Here is a 26,301-nt window from a genome sequence, read left to right on the forward strand (position 1 = left end):
AAAACACAACCTTTCATTGCCCTGCTATGCCCAAAGGCACCCCAGCCTGCCTGCCTGCCTACTATGCACCTGATCTCTACATTACCTCTTTAAAGAGACACACAACACGTGCTTCTAGTAATCCTTGTTATAGATATGTGTGGTATTATAAGAATATTTAAATATTATATTACATAATAATCTATATTAATCTTATTCTTACTCATATTCTTCTTATTATTTATTACGAAGTCTCTGTGTGTGTGTGTGTGTGTGTATGTGTGTGTGTGTATGTGTGTGTGTGTGTGTGTGTGTGCGTGCGTGCGTGCGTGCGTGCGTGCGTGCGCTATCTGGAACTTTCTGGCAGGCACATCTGCGAGTGCCAGTGGTCTCCTTGGCAATCTCTTGACATCTGGTACGCTATTGTGCACCCAAGCAGTTGCTGATCCTTGCGCTTGACGGATCCCAGGGCCTGTCCCATCGATGAATCAAACCTCAACACGTGCATTCTCATGAGGTCATAGATGCTCCACCGCGAACAGATGGCTGCAGTGAGCCCAGCATGCTAAAAATACTGAAGCCTCACTACTCGCTATTCCAGAAAAAAAAAAAAAAATGGAACGCCACACATTATTCTGTAAACATGTACATATCTGCGTGTGCAACGCATGCGATGTAGGCACCCATGTGCATGAACAGGGCTCAGCTTCAGTTAGTGTATTGTGCTGTACACAAGACTATGGTCTCCTTCTCAAGGATAAACGGGAGGGGAGACAGGGGCGGTTCTAGACCAAAATTACCAGGGGGGCTGAGGGGGGGCCATTATATTTTCAGGGGGGCACATCAATTGGCAAAAGAGATACATTTTCAATATTATGAAAATATATTATATAAACATGTATATCATGTTGCAGTCATTGGCTGTTCATGAGCATACGCTTGAGAAAAGGAGAGGGGGGGAAAAGACAGAAAGTGAAATATGGAGACAGAAAAAGACTGAAAGAGGTGTTTGTGTGAAGTGTGGATTTGGGGTGGGAGGGAGTTTGTGCCTCAGTACTTGGGTAGACTTGTTTTCTAGATCACACGACACAAAATAACAAGAGGCACTGTAACCAACACACACACACACACACACACACACACACACACACACACACACACACACACACACACACACACACACATCTATATCACTCGTTTCCAATTCCATCTGCTGTTCTGCTGCTCCTTTACTCAGTCCTTCCTCTAGCTACCACACATCTTAGGGGTTTTTCATGCTTGTTGAGTCTGCAACCGCTTGTCATGCTCCACTTGTACCTTGAGTGGGTTTCCATGTTTGTGTGACTCAGATAACACACCAATGTGACCATGTCTTTTTCTCATGATTCATTTATTTATATATTAAGTACGAGGGTGCACATTATCTACGGTGTCATGAAATGTGTTTTTAATCCTCTCTGGGACTTTTGTGGCTGGACCTCTTTCAAACAGACTGGCTAGTCATTATGACCGTCTTACAAGACGACAGGGTTGCCAGATGAGGCGGATGATTTCCAGCCCAAAAAATGCTCAAACCCCACCTGGAAGCACTAAATCCCTCCCAATTCTATTGATTTCTATGGCAAAAAATTTGGTGTTTTTTTCTTTAAATTTCACTTTTTCCCGCAGACAGCCATCCCAAGCAGCCCAATTGGGCGGGAAACCGCCCAATCTGGCAACACTGCAAGACGGTCCCACGGCGAAGAAGAGTCCTTAGAAGAAACACATGGCAGCAATATACTAAGAGTCCTGTCTGCACGTACGTCATCACGACAGCAGCAGATAAGAAGATGAAGCAGGAATCTTGGCTTTCATGAAACTATTGAGAGCAGCACAGGATTTCTCAATTTCTGTGTTTTGCATCGTGTGTTTTTAGAGATACTGTATTACTGCAGTGCATTGAGAGAAATAATATTCTGACTCTGCAATGTTATTCAGCAGCAATGTTTAACGAAGTTTCACCAAGATCATTTTATTCAGAACTATACCATTGGTGTGTGAGTATTGTTTTTGTAGTCTCCTTGTTCACATTTACTGTTAAGCTTCATCACTGTGCCTTATCACCGTTTCACCTAACATGGGTTTAGCATAGAATTTAAAAAGGGGTCATCATGAGTGTGAAGACCGCCCATTGGTAATACTGTAAATACCAATGGAATATGTAGTACTAATCTATCTCCTAGTTCACATTTACTATAAAGCTCATGGTACCATTGCACCATTTCACCTACAATGGGCTTATCAAGAATGTAAAAAGGGGTCATGAGTGTGAAGCCCATTGGTAATACTGTAAAACACCAATGGAATATGTAGTACTAATCTATCGCAGTAATGCACTTAACCCCGCCTCAGACCTCACACGTCTGTGTCAAACTCCAGGGCGAGACAAGCTGACCTTAGGCAGCCGAGCCAGTCCCCTGACGGACATGTAAGCAGATCAGCACTCTACTCTCTCAGCCCTCACAATAACATCATCAGCACAACACAGCAGTGCAGGATGGACAGGAGCAATGGAGGGCATGGCTGAGTGCATGATACACGGTGTATCCAATGCCCTAGCCCAGGGATGTCAGACTCAGGCCCTGCCCTGGGGGCAACTTTGGCCCGCTGAGCCATTACATTTGGCCTGTGAGATCATTTCTATGGATGTAACTAAAATCGAAATGCATCGATGTATCGTAAGTATCGGCGGGCGATTTAATCGAATCGCATCGTATCGTGGGGCATTCTTAAGAATCGAAAAGAATCGAATCGCTGGCCCCTGTGCAATGCCCTAGCTCCATAACACAATAGTAGTGGAAAAGTAATTGGAAAAAAATCGAATCGAACCGAATCGCATCGTATCGTGGGGAATTCTTAAGTATCGAAAAAAATCGAATCCCTGATTTAAGAAATCGATACCGTATCGTATCGTCATGAAGGCTGTGATTTACAGCCCTAATTTCTAATGTGTATTACAGTTGGCCCACAAACACCATTAATACATAGAAAATATGACTTGAATGCAACAATTTGTGCATTACAAGAATCATGAGTGGGTACAGAGTAGTGTAACAGCACATACTAGTACACAGAAGAATAGAAGTACAGAAGTGCAACAGGTATGAGCACATGTAGGCCTATGTACGAAGGGAATGTGTTATTGGTCTAGCTTTAAATATTACAAAGTGCTTGTACTGTACAATTTCAGTGCATTTTGAAAAAAATATTGAATTAGTTCCGCAACTTCATCCCAGATTTAGATTTTGACCCACTGTGAATTTGAGCTTGACACCCCTGCCCTAGCCGTCACAGGGAGAAAGACACACCATTCTAGATGAAGCCGGAGCCAATCTTAAAATGTAGGCAATGTTCTGTTGTCTGCTTCTGATATGTTCTATCAAAATTCCCCAAAAAGCGTAGAACAACATTCACGTCCATTCAATATTCATCTTTGTGTCTGTCTCTCCTCCGCTCTCTATTCAATATATTGCTTTCAGTCTCAACAGTTCACTCTTTTCCCTTTTCGTTAATCTCCTTTCCTCTATTCATTTCTCCTCTTGTATGTTCACTCTGTCTGACTGTGTTGGTTGCTAGACGTGAGCTTGACTGGCTTTTTCACTGCAGTCAAAGGCAGTGACCGGAGGCTGTACCCTGATGCTCAGTGATGTCATGTGCTGTTAATGCTTTGTTCCACCCCTGTGCCGAACTCAGTTATTACATCACAGTTGTCCATGCAATCTCTCTCTCTCTCTCTCTCTCTCTCTCTCTCTCTCTCTCTCTCTCTCTCTCTCTCTCTCTCTCTCTCTCTCTCTCTCTCTCTCTCTCTCTGCCAGATGGCAGGGGGCTGTGCCTTTAAGAAGTGCTACGATAATCCAGATGTGGCATATGGGGGAAGCTGGCCAGAGGAGAATCCCTGTACACCAGTGCAGTGCAGTGCACCCACACACCCACAGCCCAGGGCTTGACACTAACTAGTCGTTTTCCTGAGTAACTAGCCAGCCAGCTATTCTACTAGCTACAAATGTGATATTGTTTTTTTTCTTTATCATGACGCTGTTCATCTAACCTCAGAAGACGAGGTGTTAAAGAAATCAGAAGACTGCATAGCTTCCTATATGGAAATAAATCAAACAAATAAAAACTGAGGAACTGAGTTTTTTCTTGAACGTAAATAGAAACAATTCATACACAAGGCGTAAAATGCAGAATAAATGCTATTCTGCTGTGTCATACCGTTGAATAAGGTACCTGCCACATTGGCTAGTGGCACTGTAATTGTTACTAGCCACAGCCAAGTTTTACCAGCATTTGGCCGGTTGGCAGGTGCCAGTGTCAAGCCCTGCCACTGCCGTCTCTATCTCTCCCTATCCTCTCTGTATACTCTATACCAGGGATGCCAAACTCAGATTCCGGGGGCCAATTCTGGCCCGTGAAGTCATTTCATCTGGTCCGCGGGATCATTTCAAATGTGTATTTACAGTGGTCCTCACAGCAAGACTTGAACATAAAATTTGGTGTGTTGCAAGAATATGAGTGGGACCAGTAAAGCAGCTGACATTCATATGCAGCACAGTATGTGTCGGCACATTTGAACTACCATACAAGATGGAAAAGAGTGTGCGTGAAATGCATAGCAAGCACGCACAATTTTAGTCCATTTTAAAAAAATAAAATATTGAGTTCGGCCCGCGACTTCGCGATTTTGGGCCTCTGTCAATTTGAGTCTGACACCCCTGCTCTATACCTTCACAACTCATTTACAATAAAGGAAAACTACACCAGGGAAAAAAAAACCAATACCTCGGTGTGAGTGAGCACTAACCAAAACAGTGTATTGTGCTCGGAGAGTTGTCACGTCAATACTGCCTCAGCACTCCAATTGTATAGCAATATTGTATAGCCTCAGGGGTGCTGCAGAAACGTGGCTGATAAATAAATTATGTAATATAATACATATTTGTCTAAATTGATAAGTTAATGCTAGTCAGTGGAATCTTTCATCTGCCATTTACGCACAATAAAGTAAATATAGGTTGCCCCAGTCAGCTGCAACTTCGAACGTAGGTCGTGTGACGTCTCCAAATGTGTTACTTTTCTAGGTTTGTGTGGTATCGGATGCGATGCCATGTTACGGCTTGTTGGTTTGGGGTGCCTTGAATTTTTTCATGAATTGAAAGGGTGCCTCGCCTAAAAAAAGGTTGAGAAACACTGGTATAGCAGAACAATCTGGCTCTCTTCACACCCATTTTCCCATGGACAAGTGCATGTTCATATGAATGCAAATTGCAAATAAGTTTATGCAGCATATCCACTTCCTCCTCCTCCTCCTCCTCCTCCTCCTCCTCCTCGTCATCATAATCATAATTATCATCATCGCCATTTTCACCATCATCATCTCACCACCATCATATTCACCGTCCTCATCCAGTACCCTGGTTTGAGATGATTTAACCTTACTTATGCTCAGGTTCCGAGTGGATTCAGTGCAACTGCCTGGTACCTTCTGTCGACACCCCCCTGTCACAATGGCTTACTATACCGCTATGCACAAAGAATCACTTTGACAGGTGCAAATGCTTAATTAAGCCCTCCACCAGCTGTTTCTTCGCAGGTTGAGTTTAATCCAGCTCCGCCAAGCAGGTGGATTCCCCACTCAATTCCCACTCAACGTTCCTGTCAAATTAACATATTTTGTGTTATTTTGATATTTTATCATCAATAGAATAGACTCATCAACTACGAGCTGCAGTACTTTTTCATTGTCCCTTTTGTCTCCCATCCAAACTCATTTTGTTGGCAGAAAAACATACAGACCCACAAGGATATAACAACATATCTCTGCACTGCAACATCACACCATGGGAAATATTTAAATGTCAACCACAGTGGCTTAAGTTGCCTGACATTCCTTCATGCAACAAGTTTGTTTAAAAAAAAAAAAAAAGAAGGATTTTCGTCCATCATCTGCAGAGAGTCTGAGCCACAAAGTAAATTTAACAACTGTGAGCAAATGGCAGAGTGATTTGCGAGAGGCTTGGCAGTGGTGTATTTATGAAGTGTGAGCTCTTGGAGCAGCAAGTGGAGCGCCATGCAAGCACTGACTCGTCAGAGGCAATTACTTCAGTCAGAGTGTCTTCTCCCTCAGCATATATTTTATTCAGATGACGCTTAGGGTAGTAAGTAACAGTGCTGTGGGATTGTGTGTGTTGAGTTCGTGTGTTTGTGTGCATGTGTGTGTTTGTGTGCATGTGTGCGTGTGCATGTGTGCGTGTGAGTGTGAGTGTGTGTTTGTGAAATAGAGAGAGAATAAGAACTTCCAGAGGCAAGATGCCACATTCTCAGCAGCCTTTCTCTCTCTCTGTGTGTATGTGTGTGTGTGTGTGTGTGTGTGTGTGTGTGTGTGTGTGTGTGTGTGTGTGTGTGTGTGTGTGTGTGTGTGTGTGTGTGTGTGTGTGTGTGTGTGTGTGTGTGTGTGTGTCTGTGTCTGTGTGTGTGTGTGTGTCTGTGTCTGTGTCTGTGTGTGCACATGAGAGTATTTGCAGATGCGCTTTTGGCATTCAGCCCTATGGTTAGTTAGCATAGCTTAGCATCAATAGCATCATGGGGATAACTGTCTTTTAGCGACTTCCAACTAAATTCTTGAAATACGATGCTGAGCTCTGTCCTCCCTGACTCATTGGATTGGATAGCTTCTTGAGATCGTTTTAACATCTTCATGAACGCAAACACTAACTATGTGATGGAGAGAAGACTCTAACCCTTTTGGACGTACATTCAGGAAAACAGTCCTTCCAAGCTTTATAGGGTTTGCTTAATTCATCAGGTCGTGGGAACAGAAAGCCTTATGTAACGGCTCGCCAGGGGCACACTGGGGGTACTGCTACTGAGGTGGCACTCGATGCCCGCTCAGGCTATGTACAGTGGCATGCTTGTGTTCCCACTGCCGTCGTGTGCGTGCCGTGCCCAGCACCACGGCCACTGTGCCAACATCCAGGCATCGCCCATAGGTCACGTCCTGGCCTGAGGTCTGCTGATAACATATACATAGCCCTTGACTCATCGCCATAGCGTGCCAACACACACACACACACATGCACGCACGCGCATGCGCACACGCACGCACGCACGCACACACACACACACACACACAGTATCTACTCTATCTACCATATCTACCATACTCTCCAGTGTTTTCCACAGAAATTTTGGAAACTATGGGGGCAGCCGGGATTTTGTTTTCCGGGGGGGGGGTTGTATTCACGTAGTGTAAATGCAAAATGGCAAAACAATGATTACAGTATGACATTGGCGCATGGGGAAACTATAGGCCTAGGCCTACATTTCAGCCATTTATATTTTGAGAAATAAGGCTACATAACATTTTACCCATGGTATAGTAGTACATTGTCATTTATATATATTTTTTAAAATGCAGTACAGTGAATCATTTCTGTTTACAACACAGTTTCATTCGTCCCTCATGCAGGGGTCTATGTAATGAAAAAAATAATAGGAGCAGAGATAAAAATGTAAGAGTACTGTGCATTTGTTAACGCATAGACAAAAAGGGTCTAAGAGGGTAGGCTATGCCTTTTCCCCACACACACAAAGGCGTACACATTCTACATGAGGGGTGCTGGTCACAGGGCCAGTTTTTTTCAAAAATCCTCCCATTAAAAGGGCTGAACAACATAGATATTACACATTTATGTCTATATTCACATTCATTACACATTCATTTCTATATGCAGTCCGATGTCTCCTCTGCCTTCTCGATGAAGGCCTGTCACCTAACTCATTACAACTGTAAAACAAAGCCTGGAGAGTTAGTAAACTCATCCCAACTGTCCCTTCTCTGAAGGTTTTTTTTTTTATTGCTCCCAAACCCAAGTTAACTACAACAACTTGACTAGACTTTTGATCCCTCTGTCTTTCAAGCACTTGTGGTTTTCTGTATAGGATGTATTTACTCCAGGAGGAAAATGCGAAGGAAATCGTAATTCAAATCGTTTTTAACAAAAAAATGTTTTTTTTGTTTTTTTTTTTTTACATTTTCGGAAACTATGGCGGCCAAATTTAAACTATGGCGGGCCGCCATAGTTTCCTCAATGTATGGGAAACACAGCTCTATCTATCTATCTATCTATCTATCTATCTATCTATCTATCTATCTATCTATCTATCTATCTATCTATCTATCTATCTATCTATCTATCCATCTATCTATCTATCTATCTATCTATCTATCTATCTATCTATCTATCTATCTATCTATCAAAAAACATGCACAGACAGTACAACAAAAATAATAAATGAAGTATAATTTGCTGTGATCCATCGAGTTGTGAATACACACAAAGGAGAGTGCGTGAAAGCAGTTAAAACATTTTTACAAAGAAAGGACAAAAATACTAAACTGGCACGAGGAAACAAAGGGGCAAATATTCTCCCATAGCATTACTGCATAGATACCATGTGGTCAGAGGACTAAATATAGCTGCTTGCCCCTAACCAGCTTAACATGTATTATGCCTGCCACTGGATGTGGGGTTTTTTGTGGTTCATACTTCCCAAGAGTCTCTCTGTCTGTCTGCCTCTACAGTACGAGCCTGCTTCTCCATCTCTCTTCCTTCTTCTTCTCCTCTCTCTCTCTTTCTATCTTTCTCGCTCTCTCTCTCTCTCTCTCTCTCTCTCTCTCTCTCTCTCTCTCTGTCCCTCTCTCTCTCTCTCTCTCTCTCTCTCTCTCTCTCTCTCTCTCTCTCCATCTCTCTCTCTCTCTCTCTCTCTCTCTCTCTCTCCATCTCTGTTTCACGGCCAACATCACAGTGTGGCATCAGAGCGTTTGATACACATATTGAATGTATGGTACTCACCATTGTGGTTTCCGCAATTGACCCAAAGCTGTTGATGAATATGTTGCACGAGACATTTACCGGAGGACCTGAACACAAAGATGTCACAGTAAAGGTTGGTTGTGTTGCACTGTTAGGTAGCAAGTACACTGTCATTTCATGACAAGCATCAATTGAAGAGTTTCGTCGCAAAATTGTGTATCTTATTATCGGAAATGACCGTTCATACAGTTTTTCTCGATTGGTTTGGCTAATTTCTTGAAACCGAGATGACATTTCTATAAATTTTGGGTCATTTGGCTAAACATTCTTACACTTCTGCACAACAGTTCAGATAACTAGCAGAATGTCATATACCTCCCAAAACAGCTCATTCTTGCATCAGCACTAAACCTTCTCCCACATAAATAGTCAGTACCATAAAAATACCATATATCCTTCTCAATTTGTTTGGCTCATTTGCATTCATTTAGTCATTCCGTCAAAATAAACTGGATGGTTCAGCATATCGCCATGGATCCTCATCACTCGCTCATATCACTCCAAAAACAGTTTACCCGTGTGTCGAAACTAAATGCCTTCCACAGAATGCCGTTTGAAAAAATGTCAAGAAATTAGCCAAATAACAGTGGAAACTGTAGTATACACGGTTGTAAATTTATTTTCTACAAACCCCAACTCCGATGAAGTTGGGACGTTTGGTAAACAGTGAATAAAATCAAAATGCTATCATTTTCAAAACATTCAATCTATTCATTAGATGGAGAATAGTGAAAAGACAACATATTAAGTGTTAAAACCGAGAAAAAATATTGTTTTGGGGGACATATGTACTCATTTCTAATTTGATAAATCCAACACGTCTCAAATAAGTTGGGACGGGGATCAGTGAAATTTAGTAAACATCCAAATAAGATCAAACAACAAAGAAGAACATTTCAAAATGAATTGTACTGACGGACAATATAGGTGTCCAGGTATAAGATCATCACAGAGAGGCTGAGTCACTCAGAATTAAAGATGCAAAAGGAATAATTACCATAGTTATTACATACATTTTTGAATTCCCTTTGATTTACCACGATTGAGTGTATATAAGACATATTTTTCTTACTAAAATCATTGTATAGGTTCATGACACCATGAAATATATATTGGCTGTAGTCTCACTCTAATTCCTGGAGTGCTAGAGCTATTGAAAATTTACCATATTAAGAATGCTTAATGCGTGCAAATGATACAGGGGTGTAACATTCTCCTAAGCACCTGAGCTCACTTGAAATAAACCCAGAAGACATGGGAAACTGTCCTTTGCTTACAGAAGTCAGCAGAAGTTGTAGAAGGCCATTCTTTTTGACAATAATAGAGCATTGCACATCCTGTGCTACAGTGAAAATGGACCATCCAACTTGTGTTAGTGCTAGCTTCAAAAGTCAGCCTCCATGATGGCATGCAGGTGCAGTAGTGCATTGGTTAAGATGTTCTCACTCATCTGTAGAGTTAAGTACAGTGCTGAATGGTATAAATGGGTTTTAAACAGCATGAAAAGCCACTCATGCATTATATTTTGAAGGGAGATCTTCGATTACTGCCACATAGTAAGGTCAAATTGCATTCTCTACTATGTTTTAACAGTTTGGCTCCATCATAAGGACCAGCAGGTGATAAAATGGTGGGCTTTTGGTCAAGACCTGTCACACTGTAAGCACTATAGAAAGGAAAACATTGCAAAACATGACAAGGAATACACCCACCATTTAAGCTGGTGAAATCATGTCCAAGATAGGAATTAACACTGTTTTTTATATAAAATCATCTCATCGGTTAATGTATTTAACGGTTAAGTGTTGTCTTTTGTTTTGTTTTTAGTCTTCCTCGATATTTGCTGCCATTTATTGTCCCCGTCCCAACTCTTTTGAGACGTGTTGGATTTATCAAATTAGAAATGAGTACATATGTCCCCCAAAACAATATTTTTTCTCGGTTTTAACACTTAATATGTTGTCTTTTCACTATTCTCCATCTAATGAATAGATTGAATGTTTTGAAAATGATAGCATTTTGATTTTATTCACTGTTTACCAAACGTCCCAACTTCATCGGAGTTGGGGTTTGTAGTAAAGTTACAATGACTGTTGAACACTGTCATGAATTTACTGTTACAGAAATTCTTAAAATATTATGTCCTTGACTGTTTTGACAATTGTGTAGACTACTTTGCATATGATGACTCACACAATGAAATCATGCTGACATGTTTTGGAGAGGGCAACCATTAGACTGATAATTGTCTAATTCGTTTGGATAAGACAGGTGAATTTATTTGGAAAATATGCTAAATGTATGCTCAATGTGTCAACTGTAGGGTACTTGTATATAGCCATCTGCCGAGATGTACTACACATTTGAACCATGTACAAAGCATTTGAAATTTGATGAAAGCAATGAAAAATGCCATTCTGTTGTGGGAAGTTGGTTTGGAGATTTGTCCGTGTTGTTTTGAGAATGTCATCTCAGTTTCGAGAAATTAGCCAAACCAATCGAGAAAAACTGTAAGTCCTCTCATCTATGTGTGAATTCTTGCCATTCAAATACTTTGAGAACACACTTTTTAAACCAATATAAATGTATTTTGCAATGCAATGTAATGCAATGCCCAATACAAAAATGTCAATTTCCCAAAATGTTCCAAAATGAATGTACACTATTTTGCAATGACACTCTTCCATTATTCTGGCTTCAAAACGTTCACAACATACATCAATCATGAATCAGACTCAGGGAGATTTGAATCATCAGCTCTGATGTGCTGCAGCTTTATGGTGATGGTTCATCACGGTTCCCAGAACGATGCAGAAAGCAGAAAGAAAACAGCGCAGAGCAAGCTGCAGTAGACTCTCTTCGTTTTCATCGGTACAGACATAAAGGAATCTCTGAAGATGCTGCTTGGATCTGATTTCATCTTTTGATTTTATTTTATTTTATTTTATTTAAAGCCTCCCCATCGGCATCACATGAACGCCAGGCAGCTAAAAGCAGTAGATGGGTGCAGTGTCTGTTTTTCAAAGACCAACTGCTTATGCTATTCATATCTTGGGTTCTGAATCCCATTGTTAAAGGGAAGCTTTGATGGAGGATCCTATTTGAAATGCTTGTGTTGTGAGCATTTTAGAATAGAAATGCAAAAAAAAGGCTAAGCTGTGTTTGTGAGTGTATTCTATTTCCAACAGAATGGAGTTTTGGTTTTTAATTGGATCTTATTGTGACCTTGACACGTACTGTATAATGTAGCCTTCAAATCAAACGATGCTACTGCAAGATTCTGCCCATTTTTTTTCGCATTTTGAGTTTTGCCTTGCATGTTGCATGGGAATAAATGGGGAAAATGACATTTTGGGTGCTGTATTTTTTTAAACCAGGGTCTTCAGTTAATAAAACAGACTATATTTGTTCGGAGAGTGAATCACAAAACTCTCCCTTGCACCCGATGGCTGGTGAGCTGAGCACACTTGTTATCGGTCTGTGCATAAATGATCCAGCATGTGAACCAAGGAGGATTAGCGACAGTATTCATGAGACCAGACTCTCTAATGGCTTAGTCTGGTAATATGTGATTGACTTCAGCCTAGTAGCTTACTTACACTTTATTTATATATATATACAGGGTGCGATTTGTATGGGGGGATGGGTGGGATTGTCCCCTCTTCTGGTTTTGATATCGCCACTTTTTACACATAATTTTAATCACAGTTTAATGTAATTCCATTGATATTGCTTGCTGGTTTTCCGACAAATCGCACCCTGTATACATATATATGTATACTGCTACTGTGATTGCGGAGAGCACGTGTTTTCTATATATTTATATTCAATGCTTTGTCACAGATAATGGTTTAAAAAGATTGCATTTTCCAATTGGGTTGCAGATGTTGTGATGGCAGAGCCGGTGCTGCTCAATATGGCGCTGGCAGTAAACCTGCTACTGAATCTGTCAGTCAGGATTAACGGATGGTGAAATGAGATGATTTTGTTCACATACATGCACCCACGTAGGGACGCACGCAGGCATGCACACACACACAAACACAAACAAATGCGCACACACACACTTGCACATGCACACATGCATGCACATGCACACGCACACGCACACACACACACACACACACAAACACACACACACAGACACACACACACACACACACACACACACATGCACACAGACACAGACACACAGACACACAGACACACAGACACACACACACACACACACACACACACACACACACACACACACACACACACACACACACACACACACACACACACACACACACACACACACACACACACACCAAATGAAATTGACCCACATCAAATAAGTGAACTCTGACTGGCTGACAGTGCTGACTGCAACGTGCACACGTCGCTTAACCTGCATTTTCCCAAACAGACACGCTAATATTTTCAGCAACACATACACACACTGACAGATGATGTCAGTAGGACCCCTCTGCTGTCATTATTTACACATGGTTCTGCAATTCTCATCCTGCCAGTTTGCAGTTCATTTTTTCCTGACAATAATTTGGAGGGAACGGCTGAGTATGCGGGGGTCCTGGTTGTGGGCACAGGGGCGGATCTAGCCATTTTGGGGCCCTAGGCGAAATACTAACATGGGGCCCTCAAAAGTCATCATATGCAATTCTGTGTTTTGGTGCTATTTTAGTGCATTTTAGTCATATATATCTTCGATTACTTTACATAAGTGGCAAATTAAGACCAAGCCTACCTTTTTTGTGTGTTTAGCGAGACTGGTGTGACAGTTGGGGCCCCTGTGGAGGACAGATTTGGTCAGGGCCCTCGGCAATTGCCTAGATTTGCCTAATGGAAAGTCCGCCCCTGTGTGGGCGTTTGGACTGCATGCCTGAGGGATAGGCAAGAGCCAGCCAGCCAGCGCTGGGACTGGGGCTGGGGCCGAGCCACCTGACCAAGCCTCGGTCCAACGTGGGCAGTGGTGGGTGGCAGTGCCTTGGCTATAGGAAGAGTAAACACTGCCTGTCGCCCTGTCCAGCTATATGCTCAGATCCAGCCAAACCCAACCCACTGAAACCAACTGATAAGTGAGAACAACACAGAGAAAACGAAAAGAAAAAAAGAAAACATCATTATTTCATTCCCACTGAAGTGTGTGATCCCATCTGTGAAGATGTCGGTGACATGCTATGAATGTTGCTATGTGAGGCAAGACCCAACAGATGGCCGGTCAGATATGAAAAAAGAAACAGAATTGTGGGTGGTGTGCACCTTTAAAGTTGGGCCTGATTCTGGCGTCGTAGCCAGAGGTTCGTCCCATGAGCTTGTCCAGGAAGTCCGATGGTGACGCGGGAACTGCTCTTCCCCGGGGGTGATCAGGCTCCTTCGACGCCACCAGACTACAGAGAGAGAGAGAGAGAGAGAGAGAGAGAGAGAGAGAGAGAGAGAGAGAGCGAGAGAGAGAGAGAGAGAGAGAGAGCGAGCGAGAGAGAGAGAGCGAGAGAGAGAGAGAGAGAGAGAGAGAGAGAGAGAGAGAGAGAGAGAGAGAGAGAGAGAGAGAGAGAGAGCAGGCAGATTTTTAGAAAACTAACTATGACAAGTCACCCAGGCCAGATATGCAAAGGTCTGGGCTAATGCCATCTGACACCATTATACATATTCAGCTCTTTCGTTCAGGGCCACCGCCGTGGACGGCAAGAACACTTCTGCTCAGGACCGGACAGCAGTAAGAAGGGATCAGAGAGAGAGAGAGAGAGAGAGAGAGAGAGAGAGAGAGAGAGAGAGAGAGAGAGAGAGAGAGAGAGAGAGAGAGAGAGAGAGAGAGAGAGAGAGAGCAGGAAAAAGGGATAGACTCCCCTTTAGGCATTAGTAGACAGACAAGCTCTCATCCTCCCATCTCCTCTCCCCTTCTCTCCTCCTCCCTTGTCCTCTCTCCCCTTCTCTCCTCCTCTCCACTCCTACAGATTTTAGTGTGATGAAGTAATAGTCACAGCATTAACCCTACGAGGCCCGGGAGTGCACGACAGAGTGAATTACTGAAAGACACATTAAATCACATGAGTTATCATGGAGCAAAGAGATGAGATTTTGCCAGGACATATTCAGCATCAGGCATACATTTTCATCAGGCATACGTTTTCACCATACCTATTCTGTACATTTGAGAAATTGAGTGCCCTGTGACCTACTTATGTTGAAAATAAAATTGATGCAGAACATAGGGCGATTCCACACCAATTGAACACATCTCTATGTACATCTCAAATTTGGAAAATATAACCAGGGAGACATCCAAAGTAAAGGATTGAAATATTTTAAGTAAAGTGTTATTCTTTCCAAGTTACCAGCCGTATTGTATGTGGAAAGACGCCTTTTCATGAAAATCAATCATCATAGAAGAACCTTCCGAATATGTTCAGAAAATCAGAATAGAATAGAATAGAATAGAATAGAATGGAATGGAATAGAATAGAATGTATCATACCAATATAAAAATTGCCTTTGGTCTCACTGAATAAACACATAAATGCTGTAGACCAGTGGCTCTAAAACGTTTTGTGTGAAGTACCACCCGAGAAAATATTGAGCTCTCCGAGTACCACCTTGACAACCAACATTAGAATGTTGCAGCAAATGTCTTTCATTCACTTTTGCCAGTTAATACAGGAGAGGTTCATAATGGCATCAACAGCGATGGTCACATCCAGTGCAAGTTTGTTTTCTTGCTTGCCTAGTATTATTCTGCATTATATTCAATATTACAAAATGTGAGAACAAAGAGACATTTTCGACTGCAACAACTTGATCAGGCTTCAAATCATTGCACAAAAAATGAATTCTTCCAAGTACCACCAGAGATGTCTCAAGTACCACCAGTGGTACGCGTACCACAGTTTGAGCTCCACTGCTGTAGACATTACAGTACTTCCATTTCCCAAAACAAAAATAAATACATGCCCAGATCATTGCATCTATCCCCTCCCCAGCATACACACCATATACAAATCAGGCACCAATTACAGATTCTTGATTCTCTCTACACCTTCTACTCTTCCATTGCTTGTTGACCACAAAAAATGCTTTTGGTATAAATGGGTCTTTGTCAATGTTACTCCTTGCAATGTGTGCTCTGTAAGGAGTAGTTTAAATTCAGAATGAAGGGGGTATCAGCCTCTAAAATGTAAACTGTCCTATATTTAACAGACAACTGAAACACTGGCTGAAGGAAAACCAAAAATGTAATCATAACACACAATAGTTAACACACATACATGCACACACAGCATATATAGGTCACCCTCATCATCTTGTTTTTCTCTTAATGCATGAGCCTTTTATATTATAGGGAGCATGTTTCAAGATGGCTTATTATTGTCTTGTATACTGTATTGTACAATTGTACTTTTAGATTATTTATATGCTTTATTAGAGTAGGTAGCCTGGTCAGGGACTGAGGTTGCAAATTAGCTATCTAGCTATAAACCTTCCATGTATTCACATCTGCAAGTTGTGTCATGGCTCTGCCATGTCATGTTTGTAACAATGTGCACTGCATTGTCCCTGCCAAATAAACTACAAATAAATTTAAAAAATATACGTTGTCCAGTAGTTTTTGGGATCGTCCTATGATCTTTCCGGCCATTTTCACCACTCTGGACAGCCTGTTCTTGGTGAGGTGACCATACCAAGCAGAAATTGTATGAGTAATGACACTCACTATTAGGCTTAGCCCATATATGTCCTCTCCAATATGTCTTATATTTTCAGATGCAAGTGCATGAAGATTTGCTCAATCGGCGTGAAATGACCCCATAATTTAAATTGTATAAACACAGCCTGATAATTTGAAAGATGCATAGTCCAGCAAACTTTTGTTCCCTGAGTCCTGTGTTTCACGGTCAGTTATGGAAATCAAGGTTAAACTGTGCCTAGACGCCCAAAATCCATCCCTTACTTTAACCTGATTTTCACACATAACAGGGGAACAGAGGACCATGGAAATAGAACTCGGGCAAATAGACCTGGTGGCAGATTTTTTTTTCTGACATGTTGCTCTACAGTAGGTGAAATGGAGCTTAACACAGTGAAAACACAGCTGCACTGGCCTATTATGAGCAGTTAAGCCGCTTGAATACCGACTGCTGCTTCCACAGCTTTGCTTATATAGTGCGATACCAGACTATTAATTTCCTGTTATAGTCTGTCTTGCAAGGCTGAGAGACACAAACACAGGAAGACGGAATGGACAGGCACACCGTTTACAGAGAAGAGCAGAAAGAATTGATGAGATTAGGGCTGTAACGATATTGTATCGAACCGAGAAATCGTGATACACAGAGTCACGATACTGTATCGTGATACAAGGAGCCAGTATCGTGATACGCCCTTTCAACCCATTACTCCAGAAAACAACCTTATGATTTGATGTGTTAGTGTTTCCAAACTTCAGTGGAGATACATTTCAGAAATCGTGGGGTGTATTGAACCGTAAGTCACAAATCATGATACGAACCGAATTTTGAGTTGAGTGTATCGTTACAGCCCTAGATGAGATTACAGAGTTATTACTATATCGCTGAGAGAGCTGACTGAAGTTAGCACGCACGCACTAGACATAAAAGCAGGTGTGATTGGTAAGACAATACAGCATCGTGATGTTTCGAGAGTGTCACTAGTGTCATGTCACTGAGGCAGAATCATCAGAGGCATGTCATCATGTCATGACTCAACGTGTGCACAAGAGTTGCTTGGGTTGGTTGTGCTGCAAATACCCTTGCAAATGAGGTGACAGTTTACAAGACTGTCACCGAGCAACCCGCTCATCGCCCTGACAGTGTGTCTGACGCGCCAGAGCGGTGCTGGTTTAATCATAGCTAAGACTGTTGGCCGTGTCTCTCGGTGATGGCTGCCTCATCTGCTCTATACCACCACCTCTTCACCTTCATTTCTCCTCATCCAAAAAAACCCCAGCCAGCACATCTCCTGTCCTGTCTCCTGTCTCCCATCTCCTGTCCTATCCTGCTCAGTCAGGACTGAGGGATAGAGGTGAGCCTGACTAGAGGATAAAATTTTTCGGGAATTCCCGTGGGTCCCGCGGGTCCTGCGGGATTCCCACCGGATGGGAGTCAATTTTTTAAAAGATGAACGGGAGCGGGCAGGAGCGGGCAGGAGCGGGAATAAATTATTCGGGAAGCGGGAATGATTATTTTTTCATTTAAAAAAAGCCTAGTTTTTTTGATGAAACGGGAGTGGGATTGATTTTGATAGATAGAACATTTGACTATGCTACACCCACACTCTTTCTGCCTTCTTTCTGTGGAGTTAGAAAGTGGAAATTCAAAATTCACCCTATACCGCAATGGTGAAGAATCTTTAAAACAAATCTTGGAGATCCGGATCGCCACCAAAATGTAATCACTTGTTCCTTTTGTCATTTCCAAAAACTCCACATTTTCATCCAAATCTGTTCATAACTTTTTGAGTTATCCTGCTGACAGACAAACAGACAGACAGACAGACAGACAGACAGACAGACAAACAGACAGACAAACCAATGCCACCGAAAACAACTTGGCGGAAGTAAAAAAATAAGGGGGCAGCTCTGCTTCATACACTTATTACGGTTACGTGGCGCTATTCCGACGTGTCGCTATTCCGACGTTATTGTCTATTGTCGGAATACCGACACGTTTTCCACCGTCCGCCTCTATTCCTACATGCCGCTATTCCGACATCCCTAACCCTAACCCTAACCCTAACCCTAACCCCTAAAAAGTGTTGGAATAGCGGCATGTCGGAATAGCGTTATGTCGGAATAGCGATTGCACCCCCTTATTACACTGTTAGCATAAGTTATGGAATGCATAAAAGTTAACAATATTGCTATCTGCATTTTCCACTTTTTACTTTGGGCCATGTAAAAAAACACAGCCATGAAATATCACACCTCAGTCATTGACACAGACTTAGACGCAGGCAATATTCTGACAGAATGTTTAAGCACAGAAAAGCCATCTTATTGAAAGGGCATGTAGGTCAAAATGAATTACGTTTGCCCGCGGCAAAATATGGAGGCAAACTGAAAATAGAATGAAAGAGGCGAACAAATTAGCCAGGGCTAATTACTTCAGATTAACCGGCCATTGCTTCAAATCACACAATGTGTTGTGCTTTGTGCAGCGTTTCTAGGCGTTAAGCAAGTGTGGATGCACTTATGCCCTTGCCCAACATTTTAACCTTTATCAGAACAATGCCTCACAAAGGATGCAGTATCAACAGCCTTGTCGTTAAGATAAATCCTGTGCTATTCCATGCATTCCAGTCAACTAGATTATTTACAGTGCAATCATAATATCACCAGACTTGGAATATCTGAATCTTTGAAAAATATGCAAGACACACGGACACTCAGTATTGCATTAAGCAGTCATGGAGGCTTGTAGTGTCTTAATGCATGATGCCGTACCTCCAGTGGCATGCTGTAATAGTCATTGAAAAGTTAACTACCATAGTACTACAATGCTATGACATAACACAGGGCCATTAGTAATGTACTACGACTTGATCAGACATTGCCATTCTGGTAACTACAAATTCATAACGCCGTGTCTTAACAGGCCAAAGTGTACAAAGTGTCATAGGAGGTCATCTTCATCTTCTGCAATTGGGATTAGAGGGCATGTGGATTTGCTGAGCTTGTGCTGTTTTATTATTGTATTATTGCATCACTGATGCGGATGCGGAGCAGAGAGAGAGAGAGAGAGTGGTGTGGGGTGGGGTTGGAGGAGGATAGCGAGAGAGTGCATCTCTAAGTAATAGACTTTGCTTTGCTCAACATGGATCAGCTTTAGCGAGCTATACTCTCCCAGATCATTCCTCGGGATTCCCCATCATCTCCGCTTGCATATGCCATATGACCAGTAGCATATTATCATTTGTTTGGTTGTTTTGGATTTTCGCCTTTGTCTCGAACAACCAGCTTTCAGAGGACAACATTCATAAACAGCTAAAGCGAGGGATTATATCATTCGTTTTTTCGTTGGTTTCTTAGACTCTATTTAGTCTCTATCTCATCCCTCACTCTCATTCAACAGAAGACAGACAAACAGACACACAGACACAGACACAGACACAGACACACACACACACGCACGCACGCACGCATGCGCACGCACATGCACACGCACACACACACACGTCTCATTGTCTTGCTCTGCAGTGTCAGTCCTGGAGTGTTGTGTTGTATTCATTGTATGATTGATAGCTGTTATACCCCTCCTTCACACTCAAGAAGACACAATAACATCAAGTAAACATGCAAACCTGTGGTACTACATTGTATTCACATGAACATAAAATCATACACATTTTTTGCCACTATTGATAAATTAATGCACACGTCAAACAGAGACTACATATAATAAGTGGGGGCCTCCCTCCCTCCCTCTCCCCCCGCCGCCCTTCACCCCCATCCCTCTCCCACAGTCTTGCTCCGCAGTGTTGAAGTGTCGTGTCGTGTATTCACTGTATGACAGATGACAGATCAGCACGGCACTGGGACATGGGAGGCCTCCACTGGCATGGCTCCAGGTCTATAGCTCCAGCCCTGCCTATTGCACCTGGCTCCCTGGATCCATTGTCCCATAGCATACGAGCCCCACTCAGGCTCAGGCTCTGGCTCTGCTGAGCACATTCTCCCCCTTCCACAGCCATGCCAGCCGAATCCCAGCCACAGCCATGTCACAACTCGCACTACCGCACATTAGGCTTCAGGCAAAAGAGCTCTCAAAGACCTCCTTTTTTCTCTCCTCCCTTCTTTTTTTTTTAGTTTAACATTGGTAATTACAGAGGAAGCGAACAGCATTATGTGCCAGAAACCATTCAAGGCATGTAAACTAGACAAGCGATGAATGGGAGAATTTAGTCTTGGCAGCTGCGAGCTGTCAAGAATTAAAATCAACCTATGTAAACAAAGCGTGTCTTGTGTTTTTTTTTTCCTCACAGAATTTCTTTTTTGCCTTATGCTGACTGTTTCATGGGAGCTGTAACAACTTGGTTCAGCCACACCTTCATTCATATACAGTGTACTCGTCTGCGTCCATGTCCAGTAAAGTCCAGTCCTGAACTGTGTCCTGTTTTAATGCATAGATAACCCAAAGAGTCATAGCTCCCACCTCTTATAACAGTAACTAACAAACCATTAGAGCCGCTGCTGTCGTGTTTTAGCCTGTCAAATCACCTGGAAAAAGCATTCCCCAGGTAAGGTTGAAGCATGTCGAGCAAAGAAGAGCTTCAGATCCTCACACACACATGCATGCACACATTTTATGCATGCACACTCACATTTACCCATGCACACACTTTCTCCCTCTTTTAGGGGTCAAACATACCAAAGCCGAACGGAACGGTCGCGGGACGAACGCCGTCTTTCTGCTTAGTTTCCTTTCACACTGACAGCGTCGGCGTGCGCGGCCAGTCCTGTTCAAAAATACGCTCGAGTTCTATTTTCCAAATGCAGCGCGGCGCGGAGCCGGCTCCCACGCCGCTGACGCCCGACTACCGCCGGTTGGTGTGTAAGGACAGATACAGTGAGTCCAATATGTATTTGATCCCTTTCTGATTTTGCCGGTTAGCCCACTAATAAAGACATGATCAGTCTATTAATTTATGATAATATGTATTCAAACATGGAGAGACAGAATATAAAAAATAAATTCCAGAAAATAACTTAAAATAATATATTTTAATTTATTTGTATTTAATTTAGGCAAATAAGTATTTGATCCCTCTAGCTAAAGAAGATAAAGTGCTTTGTGGCAAAGCCCTAGTTGTCTAGCACTGAGGTCAGATGCTTCTTTTAGTTGATGACAATGTTTGTGCATATAGTAGAACATATTTTTGCCCATTTTTCTTTGCACATTATCTCTAAAACATTAATAGTTTGTGGCTGTAGCTTGGCAAATGGGAGGTTCAGTTCTCTCCATAGAATTACTATAGGGTTAATATTTGGAGACTGTCTTGGCCACTTCACGACTTTAATATGCTTCTTATTGAGCCACTCCTTCGTTGCTATGACTGTATGTTGTGTATTATTGTCATGTTGGGAGATCCAAAAATGACCCACCCTTCAGTGTAGTGGTGGAGGGAAGGACGTTTGCACTCAGGATTGCACATTACATGTCTCCCTCCATCCATTCGTTGACGATGTGAAGTTGTCCTGTGCCTTGGCCACACACACACCCTCAAACCGTAATGATACCACTTTCATGCATGATGGTGAGGAGGGTGTTCTTGGGATCATAGACAGTAGTACTCTGTCTCAAAACACATTGAATTGTGATAATGCCAAACATCTTGATTTTGGTTTCATCTGACTACAGCACCTCCTTATCATATCCTAAATCAGTCTGATGTCCGTTGGCAAACCTCAAGTGGGACTGCACAGGTTCCTTCTGAAGTAAAGGTACCATGTGTGCACTACAGGAATTTAAACCTCTGTGGCATTAAGTGCTACCAGTTGTTTTCTCAGTGATTTTGGTCAGTAGCTTTGATATCATTGCCTAGTTCATACCGTATAGCTCTAGGGTGATTTCTTTCTTTTCTCATGATTATCAAATCCCTACAAAAGGTCAAATCTTGTATAGAACCCCAGACAGGCTGATGGATAGTCATTTTGTATTCCTCACATTTTGGAAGAAATGCATCAACAGCTGGGTCATTAATACCCAGTCTCTTTCTTGTGGCTTTGCAGCCCATTTAATCTTTGTTCAGGTCTAAAATCGTGTCCCTGATATCATTTGACCACTCTTTGGTCTTTCCCATGCTGGTGAGGTTTGAGTGTGACTGATTCACTCATACTATGGACTGATTCTGCTGATTCAATGTGTCTTTTATGCATGTTAGTATGTACAGGTGTCTTTAATTCAGATGACAAGTTGATCGGAAGTGCCTAGCTGGTCTAAACCTGACCAAAACTGTAATCAGTTGGCGGGGGATCAAATACTTATTTTGCTTAATGAAATGGAAATAAATTAATATATATTCTTTTCAGTTCATTTCTGGATTTTATTTTTGATATTCTGTCTCTCCATATTAGAATACATATTATCATAACATTTATTGACTGATCATGTCTTTGTTAGTAGGCAAACCAACAAAATCAGCAAGGGATCAAATACATATTGGACTCACTGTATGTTTCCATGTATTTTCACCAACGCCAGTAAAAAACGCGGCCGTTCCGCGACGCTTTATACCGCCCTGGTGTGTAAGACCCCTTACAACGTTCCCTGAGCCAAGGGGGGTTTCTTTCTACTGTCTCCTGTCTGCATGAACTACAGGTGGCTGTGGAAAGCCCAACTGCTGGGCCCAACCCCCCCCACCCCCCCCACCCACCCCCCCCGCATCCATCCAACTCCCTCTAGGGCAGCGGTTCCCAAACTTTTCCCCCCGTGCACCCCCTTTTACATTTCAATGTGGTTCGCGCACCCCCTAAGCAAATGTTGCACAGCCATGCATTTTGGGCAATCCTCATTTCCAATAGACATTACGTTTTTTCTGCCATCATTACAATTGAACTTGTTGCATGACAAGTGTAGGAGTTATAAATTACACTTCAGATGGATCTTTCCAGCATACAATTGACCAAACGATTAAAAACTATATAATATATAAATTATATATGTATAATACCCCTGTATAACTAATATGTAATAACCCAGGGTTGCACGGACCACAGTTTGGGAAACCCTGCTCTAGGGAACCCACCAGGGATAGACAAGAGCTGCTGCAGATTGCTGCTACTCCCCTCCTATGTATGTTTTCCCTGAGTGACGCGAGGCCATGGCTGTTCTCTGCGCCGTGCCGTACCCTCTCCTCCTGAGTGTGTTTCCTCTCTGCAGTAAGAGTCTGCTGCCTGGCTGCCATCTCCCTGGAGGCCCTGGTGCCTGCGGCCTCGGCCTTTCCCTGCCTGCAGTGCCTGCCTGCCTGGCTCCCAGGCTCCGCCACATGGTGCTCGGAGAGAGCATTCCCTCTGACATAAATGGGTATAGGCAGGCACGTCTCCCGGAGAAGTACACACACACTACATTAAGGTATGCCGCCAGCCCCCCACACACACATACAGTATACACACACACACACACACACACACACACACACACACACACACACACACACACACACACACACACACACACACACACACACACACACACACACACACACACACACACACACAAACCACATATGTATGTGCATGCACACATACACTTACACTAACAAGAGGACACACACACTAAACATACAAACACACTTAGCAACTCACACTCACATACTTCCTTTCCTTCTCCCAATGCCTCATTCTCTTTCTCTATCTCTGGCTTTCTGTCTGTCTGTCTGTCTTTCTCTATCTCTGGCTTTCTGTCTGTCTGTCTGTCTTTCTCTATCTCTGGCTTTCTGTCTGTCTGTCTGTCTTTCTCTATCTCTGGCTTTCTGTCTGTCTGTCTTTCTCTATCTCTGGCTTTCTGTCTGTCTGTCTTTCTCTATCTCTGGCTTTCTGTCTGCCTGTCTGTCTGTCTGTCTGTCTGTCTTTCTCTCTCTCTCTCTCTCTCTCTCTCTCTCTCTCTCTCTCTCTCTCTCTCTCTCTCTCTCTCTCTCTCTCTCTCTCTCTCGCGCGCACGCACACACACACACACACACACACACACACACACACACACACACACACACACACACACACACAAGCACCCTCAGTTAAAACTCCCTCTCTCACTCCACTCTATGGTCACTGGCACATGCAGAGGCAGTAGCCATGGCAACCGGCCTGCAGGGTGGGCTGCCGAGGTCAGTGGGGTGATGCAGCTGGTCAGCAGTGTTGCCAGATTGGGCTGTTTCCCACCCAATTGGGCTGCTTAGGATGGCCGTGTGCGGGTAAAAATGTAATTTAGCAGAAAAACCCGCTCAATTTTTTCCATAGAAATCAATAGAATTGGGCGAGATTTTGTGCTTCTAGGCGGGTTTTGAGCATTTTTTGTGCTGGAAATCATCAGCATCATCTGGCAACCCTGCAGGTCAGAGCTCAGCTCAGCACAGCACAGCAGCTCCAGTGAGATGGCGGAGCGGGGTGCTCGAGCCATGGTGGCCTGCGGAAGATGAGATGAGATGGACCAGATATGGTATGTATTAAGTTCATTACGTCTAACTGTTTAACTTAAACATTTAGGGTTTTCTTTTGCCTTAAGACATGTAAAAGTTTTCATCTTTTACCTGACATGTTTCGATGGTGTTACTTCCGTGACCCTCTGATGAAGACGGAAGTAACACCGTCGAAACATGCCAGGTAAAAGATAAACACTTTTACATGTCTTAAGGCAAAAGAAAACCCTAAATGTTTAAGTGAACCAGATATGGTGTTTGTGGGGCGTGAGGGTGAGTTGGGGGTGGGTGGGGTGAGGCGGCAGGTGTTGTAGAGGTGCAGTCTAGTGCCGTGCAGTGCTGGACTGGGGGAGGAGGAATAGGGCTCGGGCACAGATCTGACTCACCGGTGGGGCCCCGCACCCTCGTGGGCCCCCGCACCCTCGTGGGCCCCTATATTCGGAAATGTAAAAAAATATAGACACGTACGGTATACTGTATATATATTTTTTTTCTTCACATTTCTGAAAATAGGGGCCCACGAGGGTGCGGGGCCCACCAGGAAATGCCCGCTATGCCAGATGGCCAGTCCAGCCCTGGTGCAGTGTAGTGTAGTAGGGGTTCACCAAGGGTGAGGCAAACCAATTGGCTCTGGAGCCTGAGCACAGTCCCTTTCCCCTTCAGTGCGTTCCCAAAAAGAGGAAACTGCGAAAAACAAGGTCCCTGAGTCACACTTAACCAGCACTTTACACCTCTGCCTGCCTGCCACTGGAAGAAGGTCGACCCACTGCTAACAACAAAAACAGCAGACCTGCCAGACTTGCTAGACTGAGCATCCGCAGGGGACCTCGATCCAGCCCATCATGTCATGCCCTCCTATAGCATGTGAAGGGCACCTTAATTGACCTCCATTCACAATTACATTACACTTTCAACTCCCCCTCTCTCTCTAAAACTCTCTCTCTCCCTCTCTCTCTCTCTCTCTCTCTCTCTCTCTCTCTCTCTCTCTCTCTCTCTACAACTCTCTCCCTCTCTCTAAATTTGTTCTCTAAAACTCTCTCTTTCTGCTTCAGTGTGTGTGTGTGTGTGTGTGTGAGAGAGAGAGAGAGAGTCAGAGAGAGAGTGACAGAGAGACGAAGATAATGCAGATGTGTGTAGGTGTGTGACGCTTCCATCTGTTTCATTCTCTCTCTCCTTCTGTCTGTCTGACTTCTATGCTCATTCACATCCACATATTCATGCAATATTTCAGCATTACAATCCACACACATACACATAC

At 43.0% G+C, this 26,301-nt stretch overlaps 1 protein-coding gene across 1 annotated transcript in view; it reads right to left on the reverse strand.

Annotated features, from left to right (window-relative positions):
• The window catches only part of glra3 (glycine receptor, alpha 3), a 64,287-nt gene extending 43,687 nt beyond the window's left edge, over positions 1-20,600 (reverse strand). The window contains exons 1-3 of the mRNA XM_063192939.1: positions 20,413-20,600; positions 14,160-14,287; positions 8,874-8,941 (exon numbers count right to left, since the gene is read on the reverse strand). Coding sequence (XP_063049009.1) covers positions 8,874-8,941; positions 14,160-14,287; positions 20,413-20,600 — 384 coding nt within the window. The remainder of the gene's footprint in view (positions 1-8,873; positions 8,942-14,159; positions 14,288-20,412) is intronic.
• Positions 20,601-26,301: the final 5,701 nt, after the last annotated feature.

Source organism: Engraulis encrasicolus, unplaced genomic scaffold, assembly GCF_034702125.1.
Source record: "Engraulis encrasicolus isolate BLACKSEA-1 unplaced genomic scaffold, IST_EnEncr_1.0 scaffold_27_np1212, whole genome shotgun sequence".
NCBI lineage: Eukaryota > Metazoa > Chordata > Actinopteri > Clupeiformes > Engraulidae > Engraulis > Engraulis encrasicolus.